This window comes from Ascaphus truei, chromosome 3 (assembly GCF_040206685.1).
Source record: "Ascaphus truei isolate aAscTru1 chromosome 3, aAscTru1.hap1, whole genome shotgun sequence".
In the NCBI taxonomy this organism is placed as follows: Eukaryota; Metazoa; Chordata; class Amphibia; order Anura; family Ascaphidae; genus Ascaphus; species Ascaphus truei.
Genome location: NC_134485.1, coordinates 421,922,146 through 421,932,818, shown reverse-complemented (window position 1 = coordinate 421,932,818; position 10,673 = coordinate 421,922,146). Strand labels below are relative to the sequence as shown.

General features: G+C 44.1%; 1 protein-coding gene across 1 annotated transcript; it reads right to left on the bottom strand.

Annotated features, from left to right (window-relative positions):
* Nucleotides 1-9,444: 9,444 nt before the first annotated feature.
* LOC142490824 (olfactory receptor 52D1-like) lies at nucleotides 9,445-10,392 on the bottom strand. The gene has a single exon (XM_075593246.1). It carries the CDS (start codon nucleotides 10,390-10,392, stop codon nucleotides 9,445-9,447), a length of 948 nt encoding a protein of 315 aa, XP_075449361.1.
* Between the last annotated feature and the right edge of the window lie 281 nt (nucleotides 10,393-10,673).

Below are 10,673 nucleotides of genomic sequence, written 5' to 3'. Positions count from 1 at the left end.
GAGGTCTGTGTTGGAGAGTAGCGGATCGTAGGGGGAACCCATGATCGTTCCATGTGTCCGAAACCCTTCCAGTGCACAAGATACTGGACCAATCCCTTTGAAATAATGGAGTCCAAGATAGACTGGACCTCGTACACTTGTTGGCCGTAAACATTTTAATTTAATAAAGTGAGACTACATGGAAAAGAGGTCTACAACAACTAAGATGTTCATCTCTTTAGATACCGGCAGTTCGACAATGAATCCATGGACAAGTGTGTCCATGGACGGTTTGGGTTGGGAAGCGGTCAAAGGAGCCCTGGTAGTTTATCCTGGGGAGTATTATACCGATCACATATCGCGCACGCAGCAATGAATTCTTTGATGTCCTTTTGCATTCCGGGCCACCAAAAGGTCCGTTCCACAAGGTCGGTGGTCCATCTAGTACCTGGATGTCCAGAAGACTTCAAGGAGTGGCCCCATTCAAGGACCTTCTTCTGATGAGGTAGTGAGGTAAATAATTGCCCATCAGCAACTATGAGACACTCAGGAATGTGAGACTGCTCTTGTAAAATGTCTCTCAAGGCATCAAAAGAGTTGGCGGAGAGAATATATTTGGAGGGAAGAATAGGTTCCTGCTGATCCTCAGTCTTGTCATCTACCAGGAACTGACGGGAAAGTGCATCGGCTTTGATATTTTTACAACCCGGAAGAAAAGAGATAATAAAATTGAAACGAGAAATGAAAAGCAACCACTGGGCTTGAGGAGCCCCTATGCGTCGAGCGCCCTCGATATAGAGCAAATTTTTATAGTCAGTGATAATAGTGATGGGGTTATCTGTGACTTCCAACAGATGTCTCCATTCCTCCAGGGCTAACTTGATTGCTAGGGGTTCCCTGTTACCCACGTCATAATGTTGTTCAGCTGAAGAACATTTTCAAAGAAAAGGCACAGGGGTGGAGTCTGCCTTGAGGTTTCCTTCTCTGGGAGAGAATAGCACTGGCCCAGACGTCTGACACATCTACCTCCTAGGTGAACGGTAGCTTGGGGTCTGGATGTATGAGGATAGGTACAGAACTGAAGGCGCTTTTCAAGTGATCGAAAGCTTGGGTAGCAGCCGGCGACCATGAAGCGCGATCCGCAACTTTCTTAGTTAAAGCTGTGATGGGAGCAACCGCAGAGGAGACATTTTGAATGAACCTGCGGTAGTTGTTCGCAAACCCCAGAAAGTGCTGCACGGCTTTGAGGGTAGTGGGACGAGAATCGCCTTTACCTTAGCGGGATCCATGATGAGACCTGTGTTGGAAATGATGTATCCTAGGAACGCAGTGGAAGTTTGGTGGAAATGGTTTTTCAGTAGGCATAGAAGAACCTGTTTGACATGGTTGACATGCTCCTGTGAGGATTTAGAAAATATCATAATATCATCCAGATAGATGATGACAAATTGATTGAGCAGATCTCTGAAGATTTCATTAACAAAGTCTTGGAAGATGGCAGGGGCATTACAGAGACCGAAGGGCATGACGAGAAATTTATAGTGGCCGTCAAGGGTATTGAAAGCCGTTTCCCATTCATCACCTTGACGGATCCTTACCAAATTGTACGCCCCACGGAGGTACAATTTAGTGAAGATGTTGGCACCCTGGAGGCGATCGAAAAGTTCCAAAAGCAGTGGTAAGGGATAATGGTTTTTGATGGTGATCTTGTTAAGACCTCTGTAATCAATACATGGTCGTAGCAACCCGTACTTTATCTTCACAAAGAAGAAGCCTGCGCTGGCTGGAGAAGAAGATTTTTGAATAAAGCCCCTTTGAACATTTTCAATGATATACTCATGCATAGCTTTAGTCTCAGGAAGGAAAAGTGGGTAAGAAGTTCCCCTGGGAGGTACATAGCCGGGAAGCAGGTCAAGAGAATAATCAAAAGAACGATGCGGTGGTAAGACCTCAGATCTGGCTTTATTAAAAACGTTGCAAAATTCGGCGTAGAACTCTGGCAAATTTACCTTCTCTTCTTTGGGAGCAGTAACCCCACAAATACTTTTGATGGGCACAGCACAGTTCTTGGAACAAAAGGAGCTCCACAGGACCGGCTCCTTATCAGACCAATCGATGCGTGGATTGTGAAGTTGAAGCCATGGAGGCCAAGAATCACATCCACCCATGTGGATGGCATCCAGCTGGATCTCTTCCGTGTAGTCCTCATCTGTACGAAAACAAAAGAGAATGGTCTGTAAAGAGATATAAAGCTATTTGATAAAGCGCCAGTTCAAAGAGAAATGCGTCAGACTGCTTTTTAGCTCTCTCATGAGCATTTTTTGCAAATAAAGCTTTTTATTTTTTATAATTGAACCTGCCTCCAGTTCTTCAACTGCAGTGCTCCATGTTTTTCTCTACCTACTGATTTGGATTTCATTGACGGGATGCACGCAGGATGAGATTTATGGTTCCAATCATGAAAGCTGTCCGTGAGTAAATTGAATATTTTTCTGTGGTTGGCTCACTGCCTATTGAATCTACATGGTTTTGACTAGAGCTGCTGGTTGTTATTTGACTTCATGGGTTGCCTCACATTATTGTGAGACTCCTATTGGTTTCTATTCTAATAGTTCTTTATCTGGTCTGATAATACAGCCTGTGAAAGGACTTCATCCTATTTAGGGATTCTGATGATATTTTTTTAATACAATTGGACTTTCAATTATTTCCTGTAGCACCACAAGGGAATTAATTTCTCCATATACACTGGCGACACACTTTATTCGAGCTCGGCTAGTCCCACGAATTCGGGTATACCCGGGTGTATTGAGGTTTGTGACTGTTTTCTGCCCGAGTGCATTGAGGTATTTTCTAGGCAGGGATTGAAGCATTTTATTCCCACTGGCTGCAATACTGCACAGTATATATATATATATACTGCATTACAATTCATGAATTTATGCCATCTGGTAGACACGCGAAGCATTGCAGCCTATTAAATCCTAATCATTATCATTTAACAGATCAGCCGCCCGTCAGCCAGGCATGAACCCAGGCTGGGAAGGCAAACACAACGGGGCTTGTCAGAGGTGAGGAGCGGCGCATTCCAGGTATCTGCCAGGTACAAACTGGGCATTTGCTCGAATAAAGTGTGTCGGTGCAGTACATACTGTAAAGAGATATATGCTGGTTGCAGAGGTCGACCATCTATGGCTTCCAACCCCACTGGGCATTTCATGTGAAGCCTTGATCAAAAAAATTGCCTCCTGACCCGTTATCCAGAAATGCCATCGCAGAAGTGTGGAAGCCCTCGCCGGAAAGCGTAACAGGAAACAAGATCATGGTTAGCAGTAGTTTTGATATGAAAAGGGATGTAGAAAGTGTTTCCAATGTGATTCCCCTGGACGTCAATGGGAGTTGGCATTTTCCTGACTTATGGGCCCAAAAGAGTACCTCAAGTCTGCATTTGCCACAGTACAGACAGAGACCAGTGTTGCGTCAATGCTGTTTCACTCTGCAAGACAACTTGTTACTCCCAAGTTGCATAGGCTCTAGAATATCTTGTGCAAGAGGTTCAGCTGTACCGGCATGTGAAGAAAGGGCCCTCGGAGTAAGCTGTGGATGATGAGAACTTTCAGTTATCCTCTCTTGCAAACGTTGATTCACGCGAATACATATGGCGAAGAGCTACTTGAGATCTGTGGGACATTCATGTGCAGCAAGTTCATCCTTTAAAATCTCTGTAAGGCATTGCCAGAAGGCGACTGCTAACGCCTCATTATTCCATCCGGCCTCGGCGGCAATAGTCCGGAACTCTAAAGTGTATCTGGCCACGGATCGACTTCCATGAGAAATGTGAAAAAGCGAGGCAGTTACCTTGCGACCAGGCTTATCAAAGACTGTGTGGAATTCCCGGGCAAATTGTCCGATATACTGAGTAAGATCAAATCTTCGTTCCCAGGCCAGGGCATCATTGGTGAGTAGAGATATGATGTACGTCATATGAGTAGCACCGTGGATAATACGAGACACATGATACATAAGGATTGGCTCCCTGCAGACGCACTTACAAGAATTCCCTCCTACTGTGTCTGTATGTTCTTCCTACCTACCAATTAGATTGTAAGCTCTTCGGAGCAGGGACTCCTCTTCAGAAATTTTACTTTTATGTCTGAAGCACTTATTCCCATGATCTGTTATTTGTATTATTTGTATTATATGATTGTCACGTGTATTACTACTGTGAAGCGCTATGCACACTAGTGGCACTATATAAATAAAGACATACATAAATACATACAAACATAACGGAGTCCCATAGCCTCTATGCCTCTCCTATTGTGGTAGTGCAGAAGAAGAACGGATCTGTTTGCCTATGCATGGACTACCGCACCCTGAACCACTGCACGATCCCAGACCAGTATACCCTACCATTGATCTAAGAGATCCTCACCGCCTTATCAGGCAGTCAGTGGTTCAGCATGCTGGAGCTTGGTTCTGGATAACACCAGGTGCCCATGAGCCCTGAAGACGAGGAGAAGATAGCGTTTGTCTGTCCCTTTGGGTTGTACCAGTTCACCCGGATGCCCAAAGGCATTTGTGATGAACCTGCAACCTTCCAGAGGTTAATGGAAAAGACCATTGGTGATATGAACCCCCGGGACTGTCTAGTCTATCTGGAAGATATCATAGTGTTCGGAAGAACGTTAGAAGAGCACGAAGAATGCCTTCTGAAGGTCCTGGATCGGTTGGGAAAAGAAGGCCTGAAGTTGTCCTTGGACAAATGTCGCTTCTGCCGCTGTTCGGTCACTTGTGTGGACCACATAGTGTCCACAGAAGGAGTGGCTACCGACCCCGCTAAGGTTGAACTGGCCCAGACCAGATAATGTGATGGAACTACGATCCTTTCTGGGGTTTTGCGGGTACTACCGAAGATTCGTGGATGGGTACTCCAGCAAGGCCAAAGTACTCAACAATCTGTTGAAGTTCTACCCAGAGGAGCCAAGGCAAAAAGCCTCATCCCCGTGAACACCGTTTGGGGACAAATGGATATCTGTCTGTGAGAAGGCATCACAGGGCTCAAGAAAAGCCTTACGTAAGCACCTGTCCTGGTCTATATCGATCCGGAGCAGCAGTACATCCTGCATGTGGATGCCAGTTTCAATGGTCTGGGAGCCATGTTACATCAAACATACCCAGCTGGCCTCTGCCTAGTAGTGTATGTAAGTCACAGTTTGACGCCGAGTGAACAAAACTATCCAGTTCACAAACTGGAATTTCTAGCACTCAAGTGGATGGCAGTCGATAAGCTACACGATTATCTGTACGGTGTCTCTTTCGAGGTACAGACCGACAACAATCCGTTGACCTACATCCTGACCTCTGCCAAATTGGATGCCACCGGCCACAGGTGGTTGGCTGCCCTATCAAATTATCAATTTACCCTAAAATACAAGCCGGGGCCCTTGAACAATTGAGCCGATGCTCTGTCCAGAAGGCCTGGAATGAGTGTAACACCAGACGATGGCCGTGGGAAGAAATCACTGAGCCTGGGATTCGGGCAATGTGCTCAACCGCAGCAATAGTGGAGGATAAGATCGCTTTCTCCCCAACTCAGAGTGGAGGACACATAGGGATATCAGTCAAAGGCACTTCCAGCAGCATATTGAAACCCCGAAGGCAAGACCTTGTGGCCAGAGCCATACGTCGATCCATCCAAGAAAACAACCGTTCCTTAGTGAAGCGTGCTCCCACCGGCATGGTTGCCCTCATCATGATGGAATGGGAAAAGTTCTGCATAGACCGTGGCCTTCTCTACCGAGTTGTCCTTTATCACAACCATCCTGAGAGGAAACAACTCTTCCTGCCCAGTAAAATGCAATACGATGTCCTACGACAGGGGGGCGCAAACTTTTTTCCCTGCGCCCCCCTGCCGGCTGTCCCCTCACTCCCGCGCCCCCCTCCCAACCCCAACTTACCCGCGCTCCGGCGTAATGACGTCACGTTGCCATAGCAACGTGACGTCACATGACCTCGCAGCGTCATTTTGACGCCGCGTTGCCATGGCGACACAGGGAGGAAGCCGCCGGAGCCATGGTAAGTTAGGTTTACAGAGGCCCTGCAGCTCCCCCGGCACTTAATTTAAGTCCCTTCGGGAAGCGCGCGGGGCCTCTGTAAACCCCGCGCCCCCCGTCGGCAGTGTCGCGCCCCCCCTGGGGGTCGCGCCCCACAGTTTGCGCACCGCTGTCCTACGATATCTGCTTGATGATCACGGACACCTGGGAGTGGACAAAATATTTGAACTAGTAAGAGATAGGTTCTTCTTGCCCAAAATGCGGGAGTGCCATTGCTGGAGATGTCTACAGTGCATACAGAGAAAAACACTGCCTATGCACGCAGCCCCAATGGGTCACTTAAAGAGCTCTGGTCCCATGGACCTAGTCTGCATGGATTTCCTCTGCATTGAGACAGAACGTCCTATCAGGGTATCAGCAACGTCCTGGTAGTAATCGATCTGCACCCGATACGCCCAAGCGTTCCCTACCAAGGACTGTAAAGCTCTCACAGTAGCCAAAGTCCACTATGGGTTACCTAATTAGATGCACTCTGATCAAGGGAGTGACTTTGAGAGCAAGCTACTGTAATTAAAGAGCTTCTAAACCTGCTCAACATCGAGAAGCCTCACACAGCTCTCTATCACCCTGAAGGAGATGCCCTACCGGAAAGGTACAACCAAACACTATTGGATATGCTAGGCACTCTGAAGGGCTCCGAAAAGGCCGAATGGAGCAAGCATGTCGAGCCATTGGTACATGCTTACAATTGTACCAGGCATGAATACACAGGGTACACACCATATTTCATGATGTTCTGCAGAGAGGCGTGACTGCCTATGGAAATTCATCTCCGAGTATCCACTGACGGAGTACCGAACATGACGCACTACAAGTATGTGAAACGGCTCCAGGATAGCCTCCATAGAGCGTATCAGTTGTCGGGAAAGGCTACCGCCAAATTGAACAGGAATAACAAGTGGAGGTACGACCATAAAGTACGCCATCAGGAAATTTGGCCCGGAGACGCAGTTTTCCTTCGGAATCTAGGGATACCAGGGAAACATAAGTTAGAGGACCGCTTGTCAGAAGCTCCCTTCGAGGTGGAATCGCAGTTGCCGGGCCACCCTTTATATCACATTCGAGATGCAGACAGAAGGTTAAAGGTCTGGCATCAGAACTACTTCCTACCTATTCCTTAAGTGGGGGAAAGTGAACTCAAACCATCCGCAGTATTGTTGGCAAGTGAACCAGACGAGTCCAACAGCATCCCAGATGCTGCAATGACAAATGACCAGGATCCTTTAGATGGAACCTCTGCCACCACAAACGGAGACTATACACCACCAGAAGAAGTAGTGGGTAATGGGGCCTGCAGGGAATGTAGGTGCTGCACTGAGTGAAGAGCTTAGAATATTCCTAAAGCCTGTCCTGTCTTTCCACTAACACGGCGGAAACTCAGTATCCTGTGAGCCTAGCATGTGAGCAGCACAACAACACAGTGTAACAGTGAAATCTCCCAGACATTGGTAGAAAACCTGTTACATACACAAGCACCTAAACATCCCATTTCAATAAATAAAAGCACTAACGAAACAATCAATTAATTAATTTTAAGCACTATCCAACATAACAAATAATACATTTAAAACATAGCCAACAAATCAATCAATTAATAAAACAACTAGGCAACACATTAATTAAAACCAGTAGCCAACAAAAGAAATTATTTAAAAAAACGATAAACAAATCAGAAACTCAAATAAAAACAAGCCATCCAAATAACAAAAATTTAAGCCAAACAATAGACAGAAATATAAAAAATAACAATCAATAGAAAAAACTCTTTTGCCAAAACATGCATTTACTGTCACTATATTTATCTGTACCCTAAACGGGCACAGATTAATACATTGACAGTCAATGGGCAATAAAAAAAATATAAAACAAAAATACAATCAAAAAAACATTTAAAATAAATTTACATACATTCAATATTTTTCTGACCCTCTGAATCCCGGTAATTCTGAAATCTCTCGTACCGCAACATCATCAAGGTAAATCCAACGCCATCCACCTTGAAGATCCGGAACAGGTAACAAAATTCTTCTTTTTTTTATCTTCTATCACCTACCATCTTTTGTCATTATTTCTTTATTTTCTGTAATCTTCTATCTTCTTTCTTCATCTGTCAATCCAAACCCAAGGTATGTCCAAATTGAAGACGGTGATAGAAGAATTTTGTTACCTGTTCCGATCTTTAAGGTGGATGGCGTTGGATTGACTTTGATCACGTCGCAGTACGAGAGCTTGCAGAAATTTCGGGATTTGAAGGTACAATGCATCTAAAGGTAAGAAAAATATTGAATGTATGTAAATGTATTTTTTCAGGTTTCTTCTTTTTTTCTTTCTATGTTTTTCATTGCCCATTGACGGATAATGTTTTACTCTGTACCGTTTTAGGGTTTTAAATTCATTAATTGTTTTGTTGGCTAGTGTTTAAAATTATTTAATTGATTGGTTGGCTTGTACTTTTAATTATTTAATTGGTTGGCTAGTGCTTTTATTTATTGAATTGGGGTGTTGCGGATATTGTATGGGATTCATGCTGGGGTTAATGGATATCAGCTCTGAAGACTCCCTGCATCAATCCAATGCAGAAAAAAAGCATTTTTTTTTCTAAGTCCCGTCTCACAGCTTCTCAGAAGGTTCATCCTTATACCACCTTCATGCCAACTTTTTCTGGCATGAGGATATGGGGAGAAACTCGCCATTCTAGAGCCACGATAGGCCTCTATAACCTATTCATGGCTACTAGAATTGCACGAGTTTCAGAACCTGCCGGTAAGTGGCTTATCACCGCTCACTCTGATTTTTTTTTGAAGACTCAAAATGTTGGCGATTCAGTCTTTTATCGCCCACTTATCGACGCTTACAGAATCATGGTAGGCATTTTGGCCGATAAGTGCTCGATAAGTGGCTTATGGATACTTACAGCATAGGCTCCATAGACATATTTTTACATTTCTTGATTATTTGTGAATATTATATTGAGTTGCATTATATTGTAATATTCTGGATATTTATTGATTTCAACATACTGTAGTTTGTTAAAATACCATTATATGCTCCGAGTATTAGGCAGGAGGCAGGGTTTAAATTGAAAGGTAGTACCTGAGATATAGATGTCACTGCCAACTGAACAATAGCTACCTGCAGAGCAGACAGGAAGCAGGACCATTAGAAGGAGGTGTGAAATATAGGAACACTTTTGATAGAAATGATACATGAGGGGGCATATGACATAGTGGCAACCCAGCAGCCCAGTGTCTACTGCATCCATAGATATAAATATATTTAGTAGTTCTACTCTGGCCATGTTGGTCTGAATACACTTTTAAAAATCAGAGTGCCCATACATTTTTTGTATTCATACTCTGTGCTGTAATGGGTTTGAATGCAGGAACTGAGCTATCTTCACTCTTATTTCCTTCATTTTCAGCCCATAGATAAGAGGATTCAGTAGTGGTGGCACCACAACGAACTGCACTGATATGACTATCCTCAGTTCATATGGTAATGTGGTAGATTTAAACCGTTGGAGGAGTATCTCACAAAGTGCACCCATAGCAAACATGATGAGAGTTATCAGATGAGGAGTGCAGGTCTGCAAGGCTTTGGCTCTGGTGTCTTCTGAGGCTTTGATGCACACTCTCAGAATCTGTATATAAGAGACTAATATCAGCACTGGTATCAACACAAGCAGTATTACAGTGAGGAAGAGGCCATAGATATTGTTCACTGCTGTATTAATGCAGGAGAGTTTTACTATAGACCAGTTGTCACAGTAGATCTTCTCTATGACTGAGCCACACAGAGGAAGCCTAATTGTCAATATAAAGTGTATGGTAAATACTAAAATAGCATACAACCAGGCTGCAGCAACCAGTTTGAAAACTGTGGTTAAGGACATAATGCTGTTATATCTTAGAGGGTTACAGATACATACATAGCGATCAAACGCCATAACTGCTAATATGGTTAGTTCACATACCATATTAGTATGAATGCAAAACACTTGAGTCAAGCAGCCAATGTAAGAAACTGTTTGGATTTCTGAAAGTAGATTGGCAATTAGACTGGGCAAGAAAGCAGTGCTGCCGTAGAGTCCATTTATACACAGCGCACAAATGAAGATATACATCGGCTCTTGCAAACCTCTGTGTAACGCTACTACAGTGATCACTGCACCATTGGAAAGGATAATCATCACATAGCCAACCAAAGCTATGATACTGTACAGATATTTTACTGCTGTCATTTCCCCAAAGCCAATCATTCTGAGCATGGAAGGATGCGGGAACGTGGAATTTTCCATTGTTATTGCTCTCTGGGATTTCGGCTCCTATAAAAGGAAAAGAAAACATGGAAATTAGTCTTTTGGTTCCCACTAAAATCACATATTGTTTAATGTTTCATGTTGCCAATATATCTAAAAACGGGTTTTCTTTGATGGCACTTTAATGCAGTGTATTTTAAAAAGAAAATGAATGACTCTTTTGGAGTATACATGGTGTTATACAGATGTAGCAGACGTTAGTGCTCCGGCTGGGGAGTAGAAGCACGACACACAACGCTCCAGGGCGAGCAGACACCATT

Coding starts and splice junctions, on each gene's coding strand:
- LOC142490824 (XM_075593246.1), bottom strand. CDS start 10,392: ATGGAAAATTCCACGTTCCCGCATCCTTCCATGCTCAGAATGATTGGC.